At 43.9% G+C, this 25822-nt stretch overlaps 1 protein-coding gene across 3 annotated transcripts; it reads right to left on the bottom strand.

Annotated features, from left to right (window-relative positions):
• Positions 1-1507: 1507 nt before the first annotated feature.
• Positions 1508-25593, bottom strand: EPHX1 (epoxide hydrolase 1). 3 transcript variants are annotated; one of them, XM_042051476.1, is made up of 9 exons: positions 25301-25590; positions 13345-13529; positions 11740-11920; positions 9326-9553; positions 8145-8274; positions 7308-7522; positions 5156-5264; positions 4060-4185; positions 1508-2548 (listed from the first exon to the last, which is right to left on the bottom strand). In XM_042051476.1, exons 2-9 carry the CDS (start codon positions 13522-13524, stop codon positions 2323-2325), a joined length of 1395 nt encoding a protein of 464 aa, XP_041907410.1. In that variant the 5' UTR covers positions 13525-13529; positions 25301-25590; the 3' UTR covers positions 1508-2322. The 3 variants fall into 3 exon arrangements, with proteins under 3 accessions (XP_041907410.1, XP_041907411.1, XP_041907412.1); XM_042051477.1 differs by lacking the exon at positions 25301-25590 and adding an exon at positions 13937-13958; XM_042051478.1 differs by lacking the exons at positions 7308-7522; positions 8145-8274 and having other exon boundaries at positions 25301-25593.
• Positions 25594-25822: the final 229 nt, after the last annotated feature.

The raw sequence follows: 25822 nt of genomic DNA, 5'->3' as shown, positions 1-25822 counted from the left end.
TTGAAAATAGAAAGATTTTACAGGTGCTTGTTTTTGGTCCAGCTCTCTCAGAAAGATTTTACAGATGCTTGTTTTTGGTCCAGCTCTCTCAGAAAGATTTTACAGGTGCTTGTTTTTGGTCCAGCTCTCTCTGATGACTGAGCCTGGCTGAGCTGCTGTAACAACAGATCCCAAACCAGAGTCCTGATATGCCTCCTTTCATCAAGGCTGGGCCCCTTCAAGCAGATCTGCTCCAGAAGGGAGAGAAGATGCTTCACTCCCATCTGAAAAGAGGTTTGGCAGATTCCACACAGCAAACTTGCTCCCCCCTTCCTTTATCTGCGTTGTGGCTGAGCAGTCCCTGGGGCACTGCTCAGTTATATCAGAATATGGCAGAGCTCCCTCACACCACAGCAGATGTCTGCATGTGCAGTAGCAAGGAGAGGGGCTGGGTGATCCCCAGCTCTGAAATATAAGGCCACACAGGGGACAGAGGAAAGGCTAAACCAAAGGGTCATAAATCAAGACTTGTGCAGGAGGGTGTGTAGTGCTACAGGTAGTGGTACCTGTAGCAGCTGTTCTTGTCAGAGGTGAGCTAATTCCTGCTGAATAAGGAACCCTCTTTCACTATACTGCTCCTGAAAGAAGTTTGGGGAAGGTCTTCTCCAAGGGGAGTCTATTTCAAAGGGAATGATTCTGTGTTTTCTTCCTGAGTGTTCAAAACAGACCTGCATCACACAATATTTTGCAAATGAGAACACAAATCTTGACTGAATGAAAGCATTTGCAATTAGGCACGGAATTAGTGCTCACTACTACTCTGGAAGCAGGTAGCTCTCCTAAAGAACTCAAGAACAGCTTGAGAATCAAATCTAGTAGGGAGACCTGAGAGCTCCTCTGCCTTGCACTACTGGCACCCAGGTGCAGCAGGCTGAGGAAAGGCAGCAAGAGGTCTCATCTCTGCTCAGAAAACTGATCTGGGCTGGTCCACAGCCCATCTGCCCTAATGATTTTCTGCCACGGCTGGTGGTGGCTTTCAGCACTAGGATTTGAATGTGCCCAGCAGGAGGGTCCACTTCCCTTCTGTGAAACAAACTACATGGTATGCTAGAGTCTAAAGCCTTGTGGGATGGAGCACGGATCCGCTGAGCAGCTCTTAGCTTCCATTTCAATTAAGATTGTGAAATAATACTAATCCATGCAAGTGCTATTGATAGATTGTATTTCCCTGTGCTTTCAGAAGTACAGAAGGACATCAGAAGTGACTGGAGAACAAAACCACACTGAAATCAGTCATCTGGATATGGTTTAAGACCTGTTTGAAGCTCAACTACACACGCTAGGGACAGGAGCTGGTAAAACCATACAGCCCTTCAATTTCCTTTGAGCAGTTTGCCTTCAATCTGACCTTTGTGACAGATGCAGTACAGAACTGATAGGTTCTGAACTGATGCTTCTGTTAGCTGGTACCAAGCAAAATCTCAGTTGTTAAGAAAATTAAAAGAATCAAAGAGGAGTTATTAAAAAATTTAATGCACTTTTCTTTTAATTTTGAATTAATCAGGTTTTTATTCTTTAGTAAGAGGTATTTACAATACCCTGCCAAAGCAGCACAAAGCCACAGCATGTTGAGCCTACCTAAGGCTATGATTTAGCTTAAGAGTACAAATTCAGAGCAGAGGTAGCTACTCTTACCCAACCCCTCCCCCTGGTCTGAGCTACAGGCACCTGTGTGCTTCAGCTGCTCCTCACATATCCCAGGAGCCTGGCACAGGGCACTCCAGCTCCTTCACAGCCAGGAAACTGCTCCACAGCCCAGGCTGGAAAAGAAAGGCAGCCAGCAGAAGGCAGTTTAAAGGTAATGTAGATCATCAATGATGACTGATTGATTGATTGATTGATGCACTCATGCAAGTTAAGTCCTGCCAGGCTGCTCCCCACCCTTTAAGTGAGGAACTTCATACTTACAGCAACTCAAATTTTACTGCTGCCATGAAAATAAAGGCCTTTCATAACAATTAAACTGTTACTAGGTACATTAGCAGTTGTGAGGTCTACTTTTCAATCTCAAAGCAAGAGTCAAGAATACTACAGAACACGTTTTAGAAGACAGCCAAGTACTCTTCATGCTACTTTCTTAGCCTAGCTGAACAAAAAAAAAAGCCCAACCTAAAATCAGTTGGTCCCCATGGCAGTATCTCATCGAGATACACTGCATTTTTCTTGCTGTCCTTGCTCACATCTGGTCAATAATAAGATCTAACTACATGGATTACAGTACACTTAGTAAGCCCTGTATATGTGCTAAGCTAAAAGTAACTACCCTGCCGTTTCTTAGGGAAGTTATTCCCCTTTCTTTTTCCAGAGTTGCTCTTTCTCTACTTTCCCCACAAATTGCAGAATATCTTTAGCAAGAAGTTCAGGTTCCTCAAAAGCTGCAAAATGGCCACCTCGAGGCATGAAGTGGAAGGAGACAATGTTGGTGTATTTCTTCTTGGCCCAAGCCTGGGGTGTGTGCAGGATTTCATTAGGGAAGGAGGCAATGCCAGTGGGTACCTGTACTGTGAGCCTGAGAGAGGAGAGAGAATCACTGTAATCTTCCAAACACTTAAACCTGCAACAAATCAAAAGTTCCAAGGGAATGCTCTTAAACAGTTGGGCACACTGTTGTTAGGCAATTAAAATTCAACTTCCATATCCTAAAAGTAAAGACAACGCTCTAACTCCTGAGGAAAAAAACTTGTATTTGTTTTTGCATACAGTGATATTAAAGCAATTTTGCAAGAGATCTTGGGAACAGCATGAAGGTCAGAAGCATGGAAACAGAGCGGGGAGCCCTAGGACGTGGCGGGCAGCAAATTTCCTCTTGCTGCACACAAGGCTCCAATTGAGGGGCAAGCACACAATTTGTAAGGGCTGGAGAGAGATTTACAGAGAAGATAACCACCCAAATATGCTAAGCCTGGCAGGAGAACTGGAGGGGAGGCAGGGGAAGAACTACTTCAAAGGGGGGGAGAGGAGAGGAATAATAATAATCTAGACTGGTTCAGAAGCAACGTTTCTAAATGTGAGGCTATACCTTGTAAAGTAGCTCTTGCTTTTAACTGGCACAAATGCACAATACAGAACATTCTGAACATTAGGATGTATAAGGAAGTGACTGGATTTGAGGGGAAGAGTCTCATAAAGTGGAATGATCCGTGCTCGTTATAAGAGCCACATTTTCTAGGTTTAAATATCCCATACACATAAGCTGCATTGTCAGAAATGACAGACTTTAAAATGTAGATACAAAAAGTGTTGGGCACGTAGCCACTGGAAGCCTGAGATCAGAATTTTACACAAGACTTTGAGACTCTGTCCTCTAGGCACGTAGAAGCTCACACAGCTCATCTCAAGCAGGCAGAACCAGAGCAAGATACTGCCCACAGCATAGCCACAACAGCTTCAGGAACTGAGTCAGCTTCCTGGGAGCATCATTTCACAGCTAAATAAATACCATGGCACTAAGCTGTGGTTGCAAACACCTCAGGGCAGGTTTAAGCCTTCACTCATACTCAAGCTCACACAATTATATGCAACTAAGCTGCTGTCTTAAGAGTGTGAGCAGCAGCAGGCACATCAGTCTCACTGACTCCTGAATGATGCAGTTTGTCAGTAGGCTGAAGTTGCTTCCAAAGGAAGGACTTAAGCCTTTTGCAAAAATAGGCAAACTGTGTCCAGAAATGGGCAAAAACTACAACCAACTAAACTAAACAAAACTGACTGCATGACTCACTCACAGACTAATTTAGTAACTGAAATAAAATCGGGAAGTACATGGATGCTCCATGAATGGGAGGCCCTCAAGCAGTGCCTCCAGTCAGATCTCTTCACTGATGGTTCAGGATTCCTACCTAAGCACCGTGTTTTGCAAGCACAACACAGTACATCAGCTAGCAGGTCTGTCTTGCAGAGGAGTATTGTGATAGAGCAGTCTTTTCCCTCAGCGTTCAGAAACCTATAAAGCATGAGCAATCCATCTGCAACCATAAAATTAAGATCAGGGCAAAATATTTAAAGGGAAGAAGCCACGCTTACTTTTCATGTTTCTGTGTGCCTATCCCCTTCTGGAAGTTTTCTTTGTAGAAACGCATCGAGGAGACAATGCAGCCTGACACCCAGTAGATCATGACATTGGTGAGCAGATCATCCAGGCTGAACTTCCTGAAGAGGCAAGCCCAAGAGATTGCTTAGTTAGACCTGAACACTGATGTGCATCACTTTAGCAGGGACTTGACTTTGGTTTGGTTGTAAGGAAACAAAGAAAAAGTTACAGGGAAAAAAAACAGTTAACTTGGTTAGGAGTGGAGAGGTGAAGTTACTACTCCCCCTCTGTCTGCCAGTGACCAGTTAAGGATGCTAAAGGCTTTCAGACAGACTGGGAAGTGACATTTTAACTCCTACACTCCTCCTGAGGGCAGATTCCAACAAGCACCTTATGCCCCAGCATGGCTGTCCACAGACTGGGAGGGTGGGAGCAGAACAGCACATGCAACAGCTGGTGCCATTTACTAATGATAATCTGAAATGCTACTGTGAGCCTTCAACACAGCCATCATACCCCAACAAGTGCTGTAAACAGTGCATGTTTCATATAAAATCATCAGCTGCATGCAGTGCAAACAGTCCATTCAAATCTGCTGCCACTGGGCCTTTCCATAGCGTGCCCCCTCTCTCCATTCCTGCCAGGTAGTTCTCAAAGGGAGTTTCATCTCTGATTTCTGCTGCACACTAAACATAATCCTTTATTAGCAAATGGTAGGTAGATGAAGCAGTAACAATCAATCCAAAGCCAATTCACAGTGAGTTAATTGTTAGTATTACAATGAATCATGAGTTCCCAGCATTTTAATGTGGGCTAAACTTTTGGTCCTAATGAGATTCTTCCCCCAAGTCAGTTTTTAATATCCAGGAGTTGCAGGGTGTATTTCTTTTCTTAGGAGATCGAAGCGGGAAGGGAATTCATCACCCTCCATGGCCTGTTTGCCTCTCTGTGTGCTGTAGGGCAGCTCTGCACCAGCTGTGGTCACTACAGGCTCCCTGAGGTGTGAGGTGACCACTTCAGACAAACCTCTTCAGCTGTGACTCTGGGCTTAATCACCTCATCCAAAATGCCAGGAGAGAAAGGGCTTACCTCTCCAGACCTCCATCCTCTAGATTCTGGAATTCCATATCAGTCCATGAAGAAAACTTCTCCAAGATGTATGCAGCCAGTCCTACAGGAGAGTCATTCAAACCACAGCCTGTAAAGGAGGAGGAAAATTTAACTAAAATGGTGATATGCAACTACTGAGAGTGTTAGAACAGCTGCCTATTTATAATACAGGGGATGTAACTTTACAGAGCTGTTCCATCAGCTGCTTTCTTAAATAAATAAAGTAGTACAATGAATTGGAGCCATTTAATGCCAAATCACAGACTGAGAGTATCTGCAAAGGAGCAGGCTCCACATTAGTTCACACTGAACGTTTTTGAACTGATGTAACAGTATTGGATTTCTGCTGCCTTTTCTTTTTTTCTGGTAAGCTAGTAAGATTAAGCTCTATGTGCCAAGGAGGGTTTGCTTCCATTAATCTGGAAGTTGTCATGTATTAAACAGCATTACAGAGCCAAACCCCACATGCCTACACATGACCAAGAGGATTTGCAGCATTATCTAACAGCAAAAACATTTTAAGGATTATTAGAAAGTCATTAAGGAACAGCAAGGCTCTACTAAACAGTCCATCTTCTAAATTAGCAACAGCAAACTGCCTTCATGTAGAACAAGCCTTAATATAGATTTTATAGTTTGCTTTCCTTGGACAGAAAAAAACACACCTGCACTTGGAACTTGGATCACACAGATCCCAGTGCTGTGAAATACAGGGACCGTACACTGTCCCAGCTTCTCAGTAAAACATGAGGAAAAGCTGTTCCCAAGGAACAGCAATGCATTTGAAGTTCCACCCATGCAACCCAGCCTTCCAGGAAGATGCCTAATGCTGCAGCTGGCACAATTTCATCAGTAATTGCTATTTAAACACAACAGTGCAATTTCAGTTATTAAGCAACTACTACTGATAACCGAAATAGCAAGTATTTGAAAAAGTTCTGCTGAGCACACTTTCCAGATCTGCTGGACATGGCAAGCAGTAGTCTGTTCTCACCTGCTTACTGTGAGTGGAGTACATCTGCTTACATAGAAAAAACCCTGATACTGCTCCTAAGAGCACTTGGAATACAGGCATTTCTGTCAGAAATGTCTTCAAAGCATTCTTCTCTCCTTTCAGGAACCTGCCACTGCCCTGCTCCTCTCTTCTTTGTCCTGAGAATTGCAGGAATGCTCCAGCTCCCAAAGCATGATCTGGCTGCTGGTTCCCAGTCTGCACAGTCTGCTCTGACAGACCACACGACTGGTAAGGACAAGAATCAGCCAAAATTCTGATTGCAAAGGAGCATGGCTTCGGCATCTCTCAGCTATTAGCTTTCCTCTCTGCCCTAAAGCACAAAAGACTGGCAATTTTTAGAAACCAAAACCCAACGGAAGCAAAATTATTTTAAATCCAAAAATTATCCTTTTGCCTACACATTTTAAGAGCATACCTGCCTCTGGAGGTAAGTTTATGGAAAACCATTACGAAATATTTTCCTTAGCTATGTTTTTAATAAAATCCATCCGTGAATTGCTGCTGCACTAAACTAAAATGTAGTCAGTACTCCTGACTCAGTTGTCCAATTCAGTCACAAAAGATGTTTTTAAAATAGAAACACTTAATACTCAGATACTTAGAGTAGTTAAACCATCTGAGTGACTAGCTCGCCTAGAAAGAACACTCATAGCTACAATTTTTTTCCTTTAAAGTCTCCAAGTGATTCAGAACAATGAGTGAAAGTGAAATTTGATTTTACTTCTCAGGTATTACTTATCCCTATAATAAATAAGCTACATTGTGTGCTGAGACAGCTAAAAGCTTCTTGCAGTTTACATTATTTGAATGTGATCCATTCTCTGAGAAGAAACTATCTTTTGCTCTCAGCAGAGCTGCATTTGAAATGGAATTGCAGCCCCCAGTGATAGCAGAAGTGGAAAAATATTAAACAATCTATTTTATTTATGAAAACTGGAAAATGAAGTCAGTGGCACTTGGAGCATGCCCAGTTTGTAACGTGCAGATACACTGCAAAACCAAATTATTTTCTGCATATTTTTAGCAGTACATTTTGTGTCTATGAAAGTGCAACTAAAGTGAAGAGACTTAAGTATTCCGAGCTCAAAAGGTTGTGGGTTTTTTTGTTTGTTTTACCAACAGTATCTGGCTTTGTAGCCTGTATGTGAGCGTAGCCAGACTCCGACAAGATCCTGTAGAGCCCTTTTTTCAAGAAGGGGAACATCCTCCTGACATCTTCATCCTGGAATCCAAAGAGCCCTGGGAAGTACCGGCCCAGCAGGACAGAGAGCAGGTGAGTGAGTCCCAGCTTTGAAACTGAGGCCATATTTAAATGGAGACCTTTCACATGGCTAAAGACAAAAACAGAAAAAGCCCCACAAGTTAACAAAAAGTTAACAAAAGCTCAAAGTTGTTGTATTTAGAGTCATAGAATATCCTGAGTTGGAAGGGACCCACAAGGATCATCAAAGTCCAACTTCTGGCCCTTCACAGGACAGCCCCAAGAATCACACCACGTGCCTGAGAGCATTGCCCAAACGCTTCTTGAACTCTGCCAGGCTTGGTGCTGTGACCTGTAACACTTAAAATGGACATACTTGAATTCCAGCCTGTTAATTACATCATGACCTCAGCTGCCCTTTTAGTGTGGCTTTTCACACAAAGATGACAAGTCAGAGGGACAACTGTCAGTAATCAGCACACACTCCAGGGCACCAAGCCACAAATCCTCCCTTGTTTTTCTTTACAGGTATGTGTCCCAGTCCAGACCTCAGCGAGGCCACTACAAAACTACTGCACAACTGTTTGAAAGAAAAAGCATTTAATATAAACTAAAGTATGTAATTTTGCATCATTGCTTAACACTGAGCATCAAAGAAAGAAGCTACACAGTGAGGACTTGGGCAGGAACTCCCAAGTGCACAAGAAATAACTATTCAGAGAGTAAACCAGCTGTACCAACGGGGTACTCACTTGGGAGCTATCTGGGCCAGGTTGGTGCAGATGAGCCAGCCCCAGTCACCACCCTGGGTGTAGAACTCATTGAATCCCAGTCTGAGCATCAACTCATAAAAAACAGAAGCGGCACTCACGGAATTGAAGTCTGCATTAGAAGAAAAGAACACTATTTCGTACTAATTCCACCCACACTTCTGACCCTGAAGCATTGATTCTCCACATCAAGGCAACGTTCAAGTTCCTCAAAAGCTTCAAGTCCAATTCTCCTTGCCTGTCTGTCTGACTGACTACACGGAAGCCCTTGCTCAGCATCCAGGCAGGGTGTAGAGAGCAAGCAGAAACCATGAGGAGGACAAACTCCAGCCTTTGTTGCTGACTGGTGTTCTCCCAGTTGTCCATGCACTTGCCCCACCACGGGGCTGCCAGAGTCCTTTAAACTCAGCTCTGTCCATACTCCATCTGAGCCCCATCAGAGGCACAGAGAGTTCCCCAAGGAGTGTGTTTCTGTTTTGTCTGCTGGGAGCACAGTCTTCTCTTAATGACAGTTGGAAACTCCTGTTTCCACCAGTGATGCACTTCTGCACTGCTTCTGCACACTGACCATGTAAATTTTAGCCAGGGAAGCTGAAAAAAGCAAAGCCAACCTTCCCCTGCTGGTCATTCACCCGCACATGTAATTAAATGCTAAACTCAGTAGCACTTTAAACACTTCCTGGCTTCAATTTGCTGCAGCTTGTGTTTGTATCCCTCAGAGCACAAGCTGAGCAAGCAGGTATTTGGCTACAATCTGCCACATGGATACATGAACTGCTTCGTTTCACCTCTTCCTTCTCACCTACTTGTACAATGCTGTCAAATATGGATTCAAAACACCCAAAAGGAACAGCAGTAAATTAAATTACCCTGCCTGCTCACTCACAGACAATTCGTGGATGCAATTACAATTCTTGAGTTGTCACTTCATAGCTTTTTATGGTGCTTTTAAAATTATCCATCTACACGTTGCTCCAGAAACTAGCCAGTGATGTCACCCAAAATCACCCCCTTATCTCCCTCCTCCCACATGACACACAGGATCTCTGCTTCCTCACCGGGAAAACAAGAAGTGTGTAACAGGAGTTGCTGTTCTGCTAACAGAGGCTGTCTCACTGTGAGACTGGGCTTGTGGGGGTTCAGTTTCTTCTCATGTGACATACCTTTTTTGTGGGGTGCTTCTGAGAAACCATAACCAGGGATAGATGGGCAAATGACCTCAAAAATGTGCTCATCACTGAGGCCGTGGCTTGCGGGATCCGTCAGGAGAGGGATAATTTTGTAGAACTCATAAAATGAGCCAGGCCAACCATGAACCATTAGTAGTGGCTTTGCAGCCTGGCCTTCAGGCAAACGAGGAGGCTTTACGTGAACAAAATGGATATCAATGCCTGTAAAAAATAAAATCATTAATTAGCACGCCCAAATTTACCATGGCACTGAAACTAATCACAGAACAGATGATGAATAAAGCTTTTCTCCAGTCCTTTTTTTTTTTTTGTGAGCGTGCAAACACACTGCACCTCTCTGGATAGATTTATCCAAGGACCTTATAGTACTTTATAACGGGCAGTTAAGCATCACAGCAGCCAAATGAGGTTGGCTATTTCTGGTTTAAAATAAATTGGCAAATTAAGACATAGAAGTGAAGCAATCTACCAACAGTAACACATTGACTCACACAGCTTACAGGCAGAGGAGACAATTACGTCATTTAGTCCAAGTGCCCTTAAATCTTACCCAAATGTCCCTACATGGCACGGGATAGGCCTCAGTCAGCCACAGATTTTTCTTCCTGAAAGGCCTACAACAGCAGCTTGAAGGCACCAAGAGATAGGGAATCCATCACAACTTGCAGCTGTTGGTTTGGGGGCATTAATCACTTTCCTCATTTTGTTCATGCCTTACTTTCCATTTGAACATGTCTGGCTTGTATCCCCAGCCACTGACCCTAAATGCTACAGCAAAAGGCATTTTAAAAGCCCTCAGTAAGTATTCTCTGCCTGTGGAAGCCTCCTGTAATCAGGTCACACATCTTAACAGCTGATAAGCCAGTCATGCCGAATCAAGGATTTTATGCCTTGCTAAAAGAGAGTTAAAGTGTTCATTTTTGTAGTTCTTTCCTACCCTTTGTCCAAAGCTTTCAATATCTCTCTGAGTAAACCAAAATGGGAAACTCTCCTGGTTGTTCAGTACGAAGGTAAAAACTGCAGTGTGGTTTCCATTGTGATCCTTTCCAGCAGGAAAGCTTCACGCAGCACTGCACTACCTGCTTCAGGTGAACTGCTCTTCCTCAAACTAACTCTGGGCTTCGTTTTCCAGGAAACAGGAATTTGTTCCCAGCAGAGCCTGAATGCCTCATTTCTTGATGTATTTTAGCATATTTTACTCACATCAACTCCAGTTCACCAGCAATCCCACCCTCTTTCACTGACTTGAGATTTCCCCATCCTTGACACTTCTGTGAATCTCTGTATTCTCTGAAAAGCTTTCAAGTGATGACAGAAGGTAGGAATCTGATACACGGAATGTTTGACCTTGTCTTTTCATATCTCCCCTCTGTAATCTTTCCCAACACTGACATTTCCCTTCCCATTGCTATACATAGTGCATTGTCCTTAGCTGCTTCACCCTTTCTTGTCTCAGATGGCGCTTTTTTCTTCTTTTTTAAGGGAAGGCTTTTTGGTTTTATCTTTTTCAGCACTAACATCACTTAAATAAATGCTTTATGTTCTAACCACTACGTAACACCATTTATTGTCCCAAATCCATTTAACATATTGTGGCATACTGCACCATTTGAAATAACACACAACTATGGGTGCAAGTAAAAATGTAACAAAATCCTCTGGTAAGGTTAAATTTTGCCATCATGTCAGACAATTGCCTGCTGTGCTCTAGATCTACAACTGCAGCCCCAAAAGACCCAAGCACCACCCTAAATCAGGCATTTGAAAAAGCCCAGTCTGACCAAGCTCCAGCACCAGCAGAGCTTGGCTGAATGAACTCTTTGGAAAGGTGCAGTGTGCTCTGAATGAAGAACCATCCCCTCACACCTGGCAGCACACTAACCCCAGGGGAAAGGCACTGTGCATTCCTAGGCCTGGGAATGCTTGAAGAGGTGCAGCAGAGCACATCTGCCCTGCCAGGCAGGGACATCCTGCCCAGCTGAGGAGGGCTGCCAGGCTGATGGCTTCACTGTGACAGCAGCAGCTGGGCAGCTCCACGAAGCATCAGGAGACATCTGTGGGAATGTTTGCACGACTGCATGCGAGTCAGGGAACATGTGTACATGTTAAGATCCACTTCTGCTTCCAAACACCCGTGCCTGGCTCCTGCTAACACCAGCTGACAGCCCGCTCAAGCACAGGGAATTCTATTTGTCATGCCTTGTCCTAAAGGCCTCAGTTACAGTGAAGGAGTTCCTTGCTGCTTCGGCAGTGATGCCAGTGATCCAGACCATGGCAGCCAGAGAGGGAAGGCCCACGTGACACAACCAGAGCCTTCTTCCCACCAAGTTCCCTTGCAGACAAATGTATCTATTACTGTTTATATTTTAAGGGTAAAAGCTACACACCTTGAATCTTTGTTTTGAATTGTGGGTACTTGTTGAGGACTTCAACTTGTTTCTTCCAATTGAACTGGTTTTTCCAGTAGGACACAACCTTCCTGAGATGCACTGAGTTAGTCCCATAATGGAAGCAACTGTCCTCCAGTGGCTCAGTGAATCGAGCCTGGTCAAGTCTCCTAAATAAGTCCTACAGGGAAAAAGAAAGAACAGACATTAAAAGCATTTGTGTCTGCTGCCTTGGGCTCTACTGTGTATGGTTTCTAGTTATTCCCAAGTGAAATGGAAACAATGGAAATAACATCCCTAATTAGACACCTGTGCCTTTTGCTGATGCTCCATCAGCTGTTCCAATTCCTTTCCTCCTCCAGATGGCCTCCTTCCTCTTCCATTCACAGCTGTTCTCAGCCTTTGTTCTGCAGGGCTCCCTAACCTGTCTGCCAGGCTGACAACCACAGAGGGCAAGACGCTCTGCTGGCACTGCTGTGGCTTCACGTTTTAAGTCTTGCTGCATTTCCAGGGTACTTTCCTCACAATCAACGCATGAATCTGGCCCAAATCTTTTGCTTTCCTTCCCGGACTCAGGGGTGGGAGGTCTTCTCTGGGAAACACTCGGAAGGATTTTGCATAGACAGAAAGTTGGTGAAACTAGACCGATACTATAGTTTGCCAGTCTGGAATAACAATGACAGTCACCTTCCCACTGCACTTCAGGGGTACAGGGGCTGCTAATGGTGCTGCAAGATCACTCTAAAATCACTCAGCAGGGACGGACTGCCAAGAGCCCCTTCCTACCACAAACAGAACCCCAGAGTAGCTGAGGGTGAAAGGCAGGTCTGGAAATCTAACCCTGCTCAAACATTTTAAAGTTAGAAATTATCCAGCTTAGCATCTGCAGTGTAATGGGAAAACATAACAGAGATCAATGTCCCTTGATACTACTAAGAAGGGCAAGCAAAGTGTTAAAAAACCCAAGTCTTGCTGAGAAATTAGGAATCTATTGTAAATTAATAATATGAGCAATCCCATGAGTATTGTTTGAACCGTGACTCCACAAAGACCTATGAAATCGTTCAATCCCTGGCTTAAACACTCACAATCAAAATCTTTCTATCCAACAAATTCTGCAACGTATGTGTTTACTGTAATTACCACAGTAATTTAGTGTTGACCAAAGTAGACTATTAATTACAGAAGAATCAGCATCCAACACAGCTGCAAACATAAAGCAGTCAAGAAAATGAGGTATTTGTAATTGCTTTGGAAAGAAAGGGGGAAAAAACGACATTGTTCTTATTCTGGTCTACACAAACTGACGAAAATGCACAAACAGAAAAACAGAGTTGAGTAATCTGTAATATCATTTTTATGTTTATTGGGCTTTGCAGAGTAGGTTTATTTACCAGCAATTTTGCAGGAGCCAGCTGAGAACAAAATGACACAGTGAGATCTGCCTATTCATACCTGTCTTCTAAAGTACTGAAAAATCCCTTCCCCCAAGACTTGGACATCTCAGGCACTCAACTGGTTCAATTTAAAAATTACTTCCAAACACGTCCTGCATTTATTTGGCCATTTCTTACTTCCCTCCCCCCAGCACAGAGATTTGCTTACACTCAGCTCTTCCTCTGTAGTCTCCACCTTAAATGGCCGAACACTTGTGTCTTCTTGAGTCACAGGCTTTTGTCCCTTGCCCCACCACCCATCTTTGAAGGGCAGTGTCTCTTCTTTCTTTTTGGAAAACAAGAAGTAGATGAGGAGTGTCCCCAGGACCAGGACCACCTCGAGCAGCATAATGCCTGCAAGAGAAGAGCAGACCTCTGTTAAGCCAAATCAGCTCAGGGAGACACACATTCTTTGTGAAGACTACAAAGGTTTTCCCTTTTTAGACAGGATTCCAGCTACAGGATCTTCTGGCACTCACATGACATCGATACTTCTGTGAAATTTCTGAAACAGAATGTTTTAACCTACTCAGATGGGGAAGAATTGTTTTAAATAAAAAGACCTATAATAAAAACAGAACTCAAAGCAAGTAAAGAGATTATGTGGCAATTCAAGAGTCATTATAATGTAAATATAACAAACATAACATAACTTAATAATTATAATTATGTAATTCACATTTAATGCTTTCTCTTCCTCTGAAGCTCTAGATTCCCAACAAATCCCAAAGCAGAGCATCCCTTCAGCAAGGCTTACACACCTACTGCTGTAGATTTGGAGGGAAAGAAAAACAACACGTATACACAGAATAAAAAGTGAACAGTGTGAGAGCAGCCACCTTGTACCTCCCAGTCAGCCAGGAAGTGGAGCAGGGATATATTTGCATAACCCTTGAACAGCAGTGCAAAGGGTAGTTGGACCTTCCCCTTCCTTCTCCCTGTGAACTATTTTAAAGAGAAAACAAAAGCCCATGCTCTAAAAGGTGATCACATTCCCAAGGGATAAAATTCTGTCAAGGTGAAGAACAACCTGATTTCGCAGCACATCTGCATAACCCTGCTGCAGGGCTGCTGTGCTTCAGTCAAACAGAACACCTTAAAAAAAAAGAAAAAAAATCCATTTTGAATGTATTTGGACTATTTCATGCTGCAAGTAGAAAAAACACTTAGACTCTCTTTAATAATTAATGTTTTCAAGCATGCCTTTAAGTATAAGAAATGTTTGTAAGGTGGTTTGGGGAACAGTACTGTCATCATTTTAATGCATAATTTTAAAGAATGTCGTGCTTCAAACACTCGTTTGCTGGGGAATTGCTAAGACATCAAGTATTTAAAAACTTCTGTAGGGCAAGGATTGTTTATGACCCAGAACATCTTCATTCTCTCTAGAGCCAGAAGGTTTTGTTGGTTTTGCTGCTGCAGAGTAATTTGATGCTCTGGAATGGCTCAAAGAGTCATCAGAATGCACCAAATTTACTCCTGGATCGAAACAGGAATTTTAACACAAGTTAACGGGAATTCACAGGATTAGAGCAGGAATGAAACTGAATTAAATCATTTAAGTGCCTTTATGTGACAGCTCAGGTTTTAGTCAACTTATTGAGTTTAATTTTCTAATGGCTGACAATAAATAAATAAATAATAAGTCAAGATAAGCACCCATTAAAACATTTGTACAGAAGCCAAGCCCTGTGCAGACTGAACAAGCTATCAAAAAAAAAAAGCAACTATTTTTCACACATGCAAGTGCTACAGCCTTGCAAGTGCCTGAATCCTCAGAGGCTGGAGCTATTGGGAATGATAGGCACTGAGAAAATTTGATTTATTTGTTTCACTGGTGCTCCCATAATTTCTGCCACTTGTTTTTCTTCACAATGTTACCTGGAGCACAAGACAACACTCTTTCCCCACCTTTACAACACCCAGGCCATAACTTACCTTAGAATTAAAAAGTTTATCCAATTTCAGCTTGCCTCAGCACACAAACCAATGCAGTTTAGGAGCATCCTGAGCACAATTAAATTTTACTGCAAAGCAGAACTGGAGGGGCTTCTAAAAACCTCAGAGCACTTTGTACAGAAATGATTTTTACCTACCACAGTATTTTGTAACATTTCTACTCCTAAGCCTTCACGGAGAGAACCAGCAACTCCCCTGAAATCACAACACAACTCAGGCCGCGTCTAGACTGGAAAGGTTCACCACCAGAACTGTGTAAACACCACACAGAAAAATCCAAACTCTTGGCCAACTCCAATCTGTTTCCAAAGCCCCCCGACAAACAGTAGTGCTGCTGTCAGTGCCAGCCCCGCTGGGCAGGCAGAATGGCTGGGCTACCTACAAAACCAGAGCACTCCTTCTCCTGGCTCCTGCTGCATCAGCACCACGGCCTCTGCCAGCACAGCGACAGAGGCACAGCACCCAACACGGAACTGCTCTGCCCAGGAACAGAACCTCAGCCCCTTCCTCAGCACAAAACTCTCATGTCCTAAGGCACTGGAGTACCCAGAGCTACAGAACCTTCTGCTCCCCCCATCTGCTCTGGAGGACACTTGAAAAAGCAGAATTTTCTCAGCACAAGACCTGGGGAGGGGTTGTGTGCAAATGTGTGTATTTTGCATTCGCCCTGGACTGCGTGTGGAAAGAACGCGCTGTGTGAACAGACACCCATTTTTGCAGTGAATTCCAAACACACTTGAGGACGAGCTTGTTTACAATCCAGTAGTAAGTGCCAAAACCAGCTTCAGGTCTCACAAGAATCCTGTCTTCTATTGCAGAGAGTTGGAGCTGGTGACAAACTGATTTGCATGAGATGTCATCCTGACTTGGAAGCAGCTGCCTCTGGTATCGGTTGGATTATCTTTTGCTAACACAGAGACCCTCTGTATTCAATCTCTCAGTTCCCTTGAAAGTGCCTGTAAAATTCCTGATTATAATGAACACGGGACCCAGAGCTCTAACTATGTCACGTTTTTCTCTGAGTGCCCAGGAAGGGAAGGGCCAAGTGCGTCAGCAGTATTTGGACTCGCACCAGTTCACAGCGCACTCGAGGGGATTGTTTTGTGAGGGATGAGCTGCTGGGAGGCAGCATGTTCCAACCAACAGCTCCAGCCTGGGCCCAGAGGAGGCCACTCAGAGCAGTGATTTCCCATGTTCACTATTCAAGCTACTTCTCTAGAACTCTTGTGTGTTGTTTGAGCAGCACAAAGCAACCTCAGTCGTGATGCATCTGCACCAGAATTTCCTCCGTTAATCACTGCTGAGATCAGTGGTGAAATGGAAGCTATCAGCTCCTTAACACTTGTTTCAGCTGCAGCAATACAGCACCACGAGTGTGGAAGGACAAACAGGTACAGTAACACTTTTCTACCCTCAGTTTTCAGAGATGTCAACAACAAAGCTGGTGGTTTTGTTGTCTGAAGTCTCTTGATGCAACCACACTGGCACGTTGCCTTTATAAACCAGTACTTCAAAGGGAGTTCATGTATTGGTTTGGCTTTTCCCTCTTTTTAGGTGACCAAAGGCAAGACCTTAGAAGGAAATATTTCCATTTATTCCATGGTCCTTGGGCTCCAAGACTTTGCTGTACCCCAGGGTGGATATTGTTTACAGACAGCACTTAAACACTTTAGACAGTACTTTTATCCTAAAGAGCTCAAGGAACAATGCTTTTGGTTTGCTGCTTTAAAAACATGTTTTGAAAGAAAAATGTTGAAATGCAATGGGCCCAGTAAATAGCCCAAAACCAAGCTCCTCTTGAAGAAGGCCAAGCACATCTCAAGAAATATGTTTGCAAGGAGACCCCAAAACTTCCTTACAGTGTCTTACTGCTCCCTACTGGAAATAGTTTTTCAGGAAATAGTCCTGGTTTTCAGCACCTTTTTGCATTTTGATTTGTCCTCTGTCTGTGCATTAACATCAGAGCTAAGGGGCTCACAGGAACAGAGCAATTATTATTTACATCAAAACTATGTCCTGTCTCTTGCTCTGTCTTCACCAATACACAGGAGTAGATGCCCGAGAGAACAGCGCTCTTTATTTTCAGAGAGGTCATCTATGAAACAGCTTAATAGTAAAGTCCCCACCTCCTTCTACAAGCAAACACTCATCTTTGCCTTGCAGCATTAGAACCCATCTCAAACACGTTGTTGGAGGAATAAGCAACTGTTCAGACCTTCAACCTAACGCTGGAAACGCGTTCTGGCCCAAACACAACCCAGCTGCTGTGAACGATGCACAACACCCGCAGCTCTGAGGGGTGCTGCCAAACTCTGCCAGCGCAAAACTGCTGCTGCATGGGTGAAGCAAGGCTGTGAGACTGATGTCATGATGATTTTTTGCTTTTTCTTTTATACCCCTTTTATATACCTTTTATAGCTTTTTGTATTCTTAGTGGTTTTTTAGCCTACATTCTTAGACTTACTTTGTCAAGCTAGGAGACTGAACACCTTAGAAGCCTCATAGTTAGGGATCAGAAGGCCCCAGACCCCAAGGTCCTCTCCACAACACACTTTGTAAACTAAGATAGGACCATCCAGGGGGAAGGCTCCTTGGGGAGGGGGCTCACTCAAGCCTCTCACTGGGGAATCTTTGATAGATCGGCTAATTAGTGAGACCTATAATGTTATACCAGGTCTATCGTGGGTGTGCATTGTGGTGTGCATCTCAGCGCATTCCACCCAGACACGGCGCACCTAAGGATCCTGAAAATAAATACTGAGGTAAAACCCCTTTTTCCCTTCTAACCGTGTTTGATTCTTGATTTTAAGACCAGGAAAAGGCTGCTTTCAGACACATGCCACAGTTAATCACAGCTTAGGGTTAATAACATTTTCTCTCCAAGACTGGTTTACCAGCACACTGCGAGGGAGCTCAGAGCACTTGGCACACTCTCAGAGATACAGGGTTTATTGATTAATAATTACTCTGCAGGAGAGAGAACAGCTCAATTTAGAAGTTATTTTTCTGTTTATTTTTGTTCTCTTACATAAAGTCCCACATCAGGCTTTACCAAAAAGGCACCTCTCTGCTGCAGTGTCTTTGTTCACACATGGGTTTGCCCAAAGAGCAGCAATTGCAGGTTACTCTTCTTCCCAAGAGCCCTGAAGGAACAATAACCCCACTGAAGGACTTCAAAAACTTATGGCACCTGTAACAGGGTCCCTGAGGACTGCCACAGCTTAAAAGGGACTAAGACATGGCACAACCCCCACAGCTTCACCCTCAGTCTATGTCCTACCATCTCCGGGCATCACATTTTTGCCATTATGTAGCACCAGAAACAGAAAACCATCAAGTCACTTGTAGAAGAAAACCTTCCTACTTCTGTAGTTTATGGAGCATTATGACAAGCTTGAAAATAGCTTAGCAATGCTGAAATTGCTTTGCATACAAGTGATAACATCTCCCAGGTGAACATGAAATGATACATTAACATTGTAGGGGAGGAGGGGAGGCAGGCATGGGATGAAATAAAGCGTCCTACTCAGGAAAGCAAATCAAAGACAGGAAATACAAATCCAACAGAGTTTCTGGCTTGTCTCAATAAGAAATTTAGCATTTACATTTTTTTATTGCCACAGGGAGGTGGCACACAATGCTATCTCCAAAACAGCAGGAAGAGATGGTATCGTCCTATTTTACAGGTTTTTTTCGAGACTGTTCACAATCAGAAATTAGCCAGTACAGAAGGAACCTAATTAGAAGGCTACAAGCAAGGAGTGAGGTCACGTCCCCAAAAGAGGGGAAACCACACTCTCTCAGGCTTCTGCCAGGAGTGGGGCATGCTGCTCCCAGGACAGGGTTGGGGGTACACTGCTGAGGAACACCCCATGCCTGTGGCACTGAGGCACTGCTCCCGTGCAGCTCTTCACTTGCTTTGTCCCTTGGACAACAGAAACAAGCAACAGGGCCAGTTTAGGCTCTGGGGGTGCCCGAATGCATCACCCAGAACTTGCACTTACAGCACTTAGTCCTCCAGGCACGTTATTCCAGGGTAGTGGTTGAGCGCCTTACACAACACGTTCCCACCTCATTTTTCCTACAATGACAATCAACTGTTAACTCTCCAGTACTACCCTGAAAGCCCACAGGCACTGAGACCCAAGTCTAGCTAAGTATAAAAGAAAAGCTGTATGGGACCAAGTTCACTGTTGTCCACTTTGCCTCACCCAGGGGCAGCATATTTATGTAACCACTGGCCAGTCAAAGCTGGTATCCCAATCACTATTTAAAATACTGCATTACCACATTCTTAAGAGGAAGAAAGTCAATTTACAAGAACACATATTTAAGAAACACTACTTGCTCTTTCAAAGCCATGCCCCACAGATTTTTTTGTGGTCCTTAAAAACATGATTCGTTTATCTCAATTTTCCTTATTTTGCTTCTATTATGCTTGAACAAACCCACTCCCTTTCAAGGGTCTAAAAAAAGCCTTTGGGCTACATAAACTCAAACTGACAGAATCCAGCTTGGGATCTGTGTGATGCCCATTATTGTGATCTAATGGCTGTGTGCATGATTCAGGAGAAAGGAGATGCACTCTCCATCTGCAATAATTTCTGTTTAAGACTCTGCAGACAGAAAAGCCATGAAAGAATTCTTAAATCAGCACTGTTCAGTCACAATGATTAAGGGTGAAAGAACTGTTCAAACTACCATAATAATGCATTAAGGTTAGATCATGCAAAGATTTTATCCTATTTATCTTATCCAGCCCTAACTCTTATTTAATGACCCTCAAATCCCAGCAAGAACAGGTTTTTTGCACAGGTGCAGAGAAGTGACAGTAGCCTGGCATACAATGGAGGGTGAACACAGCTGAAAGTGCTCTCAGTGCTCTCTCAAATTCCATCTAACAGTTAAAAGAGAGAAGGATACCATGCCAGCAACAAGTTTTTTAAACAGTTCTTAGCCACTATCCAGCCAACGAAATGACACAGTCCAACAGAGTCCAAACAACATCGAGCTTTACTTCAACATTTCATTCCTAGTGTCTGAAAAGAAATTATGACCAGCACATGGTTCTGTTTTGCCTTCCACTAGAATTTCTAGCAATAATGAGGTTAACCTCCTCATCCTATGCCAGTATCTGCATTTTACAGAAGGGGTGGAAAGATAGAGATATATGAAGATATAGAACCAAAAGAGTGAGATATTACAGATAAGGAAACGAGATTGAGGTAATTGCTCCTCAGGTCTTAAGGCAAATTAGGGCTCTATTTTTAGCTTCACCAAATCCTCCAGTACTGAAGAGTAAAAAGTTACCCTCCTTCCCTGCCATGGTATTATTGCCAATGTGTTGCCCACCCTGATCTCCAGATAAGACTTGTTTTCATCCCAAGCTGCTTGGTGGTACAGCACAGCATGTCCCCTTCTATTTACTGCAGGATCTTCCATTAGTCTAAGTCTCTGAAGATTCTTCCATGGAATCAGGGAGGGAAAGATCTTTCAGCTAGCAGATTTACAAGCTTTTTGTATTAGCACTGTTAGAAAACTGTGTTACTGAAACCTTTAATTATTAAAACATGCAGAATTGACGTATATGTGGTGCTTTAGAGGGGAAGAAAAAGAGTGCAAGTAGTTTGAGGTATGTAAGAACAAAGTACATGACAACCCTGCAGTTAAAAGAAGGTGTAGAGAAGGAAACGATGAATATAAAGACTGCCAGAGGAATTTTCTGGCAAACTGCAAGACAGATGAGGTGCACATTGTGAATTTAAATCAGGATCACAACTCCAAGTAGTAAGGGCAGCATGGATGAAAATGTGCTCCTTCCCCTGCGATTGTGACTCCCACCTTCGGCTGTGACCCAAGATGACTTTCATCTTCTACGATGCCAGACTTCCTCTTACCTCTGACACCAGTATCCCTCTTACCTTTATGATGAGACTCCTTCCTCCATTTGTGAAGATTTCCTGCTTTTTTCTATGATGTCAGATTATTTCTTTCCTCTGTGATATCACACTCTCTCTTATCTCTATGGCGATTCCTCCCTTTCTCAGCAATCCCAGACTCCCTCCTTCCTACAGGAAGCCACATACCCTCTTACCTCTATGATGTCCAACTCCTTCATAGCTCTGTGATGCCACTCCTCCCTGCTTTCCTCAATGATGCCACTCTCTTCCTCCTTCACAATGCCAGACTCGCTCTTACCTCTGCACTGAGATGTGATGGCAGACCCTTCCTTCCTTCCTTCCCTTCCTTCCTCCCTCCCTCCCTCCCTTCCTTCCTCTCTTTGATGAGACTCTCCTTCCTTCACAATTCCTCTTACCTCCATGATGATACTCCTTCCTCCCTCTACTACTGCAGATTTCCTGCTTTTTTTTGATGCCAGACTCACTTGTCATATGTGATGCCACACTCCCTCTTATCTCTGAGATGTCCAAATCCATCATACCTCTGTGATGCCAGACTCCTTCCTTCCTCATTGATGCCAGACTCTTTTCTTTCTTCATGGTGCCAGACTTGCTCTTCCCTGTGTGTGAGACTCTCTCCTTCCTCAGTGTGAGATGACCTCAGTCCTCTGTAATGCCCAACTTTTCCACATTTCCTTCTTTTTCTCTCATGCCACAATTCCTCCTTCCTTGACAATGTCTGACTTCCTCTTACCTCTATGATGAGACTCCTTACCTCATCTATTATTTCAGATTTCCTTCTTTTTCTAGGAGACAAGACTCCCTTGCCACAAAGCCTGAATACTCCAAGTATAATGCAAGAAATGTGCAAAATCATACATAAGACAACCAATTCATTTTGCCTAGAGCCGTAAGTGTAAAAGGAAAAAGGAATATTAATTGTGACTATGGAAACAGGAAGAGATCGAAACTTGTTATCTCTCTATGAAGACTTCATTCCCAACAAGGAAAGGAGCTTTGAATGATGCCAGAGGAGGGGAACAGATGGTAGTCATCATTTTCTGTCAAATAACTGCAACACCAAAAGGATGTGCCAGAGTAAACATGTAACAAGAACAATTCTTACTACTTCATCTCACTCTTAATAACAAATGTTTAAGTTCTGTTTTGGATTCATGGCCTTCATCTAGAAAAGTGCACGACCTGTACCCACCAGACTAGAGCAATTAACACTCTGGATGAAGCACCCAAGAGGTCCTTCAACAGAGCTTGGGTTCTGATTCATCATACATGGTGTTTTATCTGAGAGGAAGACTTGTCTTCTATCAGACAGCAAAGCACACCCAGGCTGCAGATACAGAACAAACAGGGAGAGCAAGAGTTATGTGTCTTCACTACAGAATTCACAAGATGAACAAAATTTGACTGCTGGGTGCAATAAATGTGAGAAGAATTGCTTGAGACTGAGAAAGAACAACAAACCCCAATACTTTGTTGAGCCCTTTCTTGTCCCATGGATTACACCTAAAAATCCCCCACAGAGATGTTTCAAAAAAACAAAAAAAAGTTGGAGGAATGTTGGAAAACAGCTCACTTTTAAGACAGGAAACCTAGCAAACAGCTCCTGTTCCTTAATCCAGCAGGATCCCTTCATAAACATGATCACAGGTAATTGCTTCATTGTGGCAAATACACTACTGAAAAAATCAACTAACAAAGCATGGCCACCACAATTTCCACTAAAATATTCCCAGGCCTGCCAATCAGAAAGCATTTAATCAATAACAATGCACTTAAATACATATAAAAACTGAGAATGCTGCTTCAAAAAACCAACCATAAACCCCAGGGTATAGTCACATCACTGTCAGCCGTCCTGCTATGTCTAGCATGACCAAGATATTAAAGCAAATGCCGCTTTAGAAGAAGATGGTTTGTGCTTTACTATTTATGTAAATACCCATTTACACACACAATGATGCTTTTAATTAAAAATAATGTGTTCAGAGGAAGAATCCAGGACTTTTTTAGCAGTAGTATTCAGAAGGGAAAGAAGTATTTTCAACATTAATTACAAGCAGACCAAAGCTCTTCAGAGAGAAGCAAGATGCTCTACTTTCCAAGTGACTTTTCTTCAGGGACTTACACAGTAATTAGAGATCTAGTTGCCACATTTGGAACTTGCACTTTAAAGAAGACTGCCCTGGATCTGGGATTGTGCATGGCATGAAGAAAATACTCCTGCAGGCTCAAAGAAGTAGTGGACACTCCACCACAAAGGTAAGGCTTTACCTCTTCTCATCTGGCCACAGAATTTGAATACTCCCAACTATAATGCAAGAAATGTGCACAGGAATATGTAAGATAATCAATTTACTTTGCCTAGAGCTATAAAATGTACTTCACCTACCACCCCCCGCCCTGCTTTGCTACTTCTCCACTGACAAATTACTTGACAAACTATTACTGAAGCAACAAGTCTTTCTGGGAGTATCACCATTCCAGAATTATTACCCCAAACCTTTTCATTTACCTGTTGTAATTACTCAGAACAAATTGGTCCTTCCACCAAGGAGCCTGAGCTTGTTTCACAGTGCTTACAAGATTAAAACATTGCCACTTCATGCCTAAAAATACTAGGTAGGCCTGAAAGCTTTGCTGAAACCCTGGATAAACAAATGGGCTGAAAAGAATTATATTGCCCTACAGGATGACCAAATACTTGAAGTACAGTAAATCAACAGGGGGAAAAAAAGCATTTGAAAACACCCAGTAATCCAATACCTATTTTGGGCAATTCATACAGAGAAATTGCATGTGGATTCTGGCTGCACTGGTTATTACCAACCGTGCTCTATTTCAAATTATTTACTTCAAAACTAGATCACACGAAATAAAATAACAAACTCTGGAAGAAATAACAAGCCAGCAGAGTTTAAGAAAATCACACACAAGTTTTTATATGAATTCAGACTGGAAAAGATGTAGAACAAAGAGCCATGAACTTGACACTGTGCCAGAACCTTCCCCACAAAGACTTCAGCTCTGACAAAGATCTAATCCCGTCCTTGGACAACTTCAACTGTGGATTGATTTTCAAAGCTGCTTAATTGCTTTTGGGGCTATCTTCCATCGATTTTCAGTAAACATTAGCAATCTGTGCACTCAAGCCTCAGTTTTAGCTTACTTCAAACAGGAGTAATATCCGCTTCAGGGGAGAAGCACAGCATCTGCAAAGAGCAGTGCCAATCAAAATATGAACTCTGCATTTGTGGCTCTCTACGTAGCTTTGAGACATTGGCTTCTAAGACTGATCCTATCTTGTAGGTTCACCTAAAATAACTAGGCAAATTCTCTTCTTTTAGATAAAGTTATGCTAGGAAAAGAAGGGAAGAGAAAGCAGCCTAACTCAATAGAGTTGGAAAATTAAGCAATGCATTCGATAATTGTATGTTTTAACTGCTGGGCAGTCGAAATCCCAACTGAATTCTGACAAACTGAACCCAGCTTGAGCAGAGAGTACACAATTTGCTTAGTCTTTGCAGATTGCTCAATTATGCATCAAAATACGTGCATTAAAAGGTTTTCTTCTCATGCCTAAAATGCTTGTTCAGCAAAGGGAATTATGTATAAAGTACTCAATCAAACCATTTTCAGGTCTGGCAAAATTATCCGTAAATAAAGAAAACCTCAATTTCATATCCCCATTTAGAAATTAGTAAATAAACCAAACAGAAACCATTTACATGCCAATAGTTAAAGCCACTTACTCTAACTAAACAGGGAAACCTGGCCACATTCCCAAGGAACGCTAACTAAAATTGTTGTTTCCCTAAGCACTGGTAAGTCCCGCTTATCAGGGACCTTAACGCTGGAAAAGCACCCCTGGCTCCACCAAGCTGTTGGGAATGCCACATTCACTCCCCCACCAGGAATGCAGACTTGGGCCTTCCTGTTCCCGAAACCAACAAAAAGTCCCCAGACGACCCACTGCGTTATTCAGACTTGAACAATTCCCATTGTTAGGAGTACGCGCAGTACCGCGCTCCCTTTAAATCCCGGGCATCTACGGGCCGTCGGCGCAGCGCCCGCGGGCTTGGGCACACGGAATCGCTTGAAAAAGCGGATTCCCTTTACTGCATGGGAAGCTGAGGCTCCTCTCCCCGCCGGGGCACCGCTCGCATCCCGCCGCGGAACATCCCAAGCCCAGCCCGTCCCGCCGCACCGCGGCCCCCCCCATCCCGGGACCGCGCCCGCCGCTCTCACCTGCCGGGCCGGGCCGGAGCGGGCACCGCGCTCCCCGAGCCTCCCGAGCCTTCCCGAGCCTCCGGGGCCACCCCCCGGCCGTGCCCTCCCTCCGCAGCCCGCCGGGAGATGTAGTTCTGCCCGGGCCGGAGCTCCGGGGCAGGGCACAGAGGCGCCGCTGCCGCGCCGGCTTTGTCCCCTCAGCCCCCGCTGGGCTCCCGAGGCGCGGCGCTCCCCGAGCGCCCCAGGCTGCAGACGCTGGCTGCCCGCTGCCCTGCCGGGATTTGGGCACAGCCGCCGTGTGCGGTACCCCCTGGGAGCTCCCGAAGTGGCCTCTCAGCCGGGCTCAGCAGCGCTCGCTGCGTGGGAGTAGAGCTCAAGGGGAACACAGAGTGCTGCCCATCCGCAGCTGCTGTCCTGGGCAGCACGACTGTGCCCAACAGAAGGAACGCGCTGAAAACGCACCTAACAGGGCGGCTTTTTCCCTGAACCTGTGTTCTCCAGGGCCTGTCTTCCAAACTTGGGCAGAGAGATCTAAACAAG

The sequence above is a fragment of the Corvus kubaryi genome, unplaced genomic scaffold, assembly GCF_017639235.1.
Source record: "Corvus kubaryi isolate FWS band 111438036 unplaced genomic scaffold, C.kubaryi_AGA036_p1.0 76, whole genome shotgun sequence".
Classification (NCBI taxonomy): Eukaryota; Metazoa; Chordata; class Aves; order Passeriformes; family Corvidae; genus Corvus; species Corvus kubaryi.
This window is presented reverse-complemented; position numbering and strand designations above follow the sequence as displayed.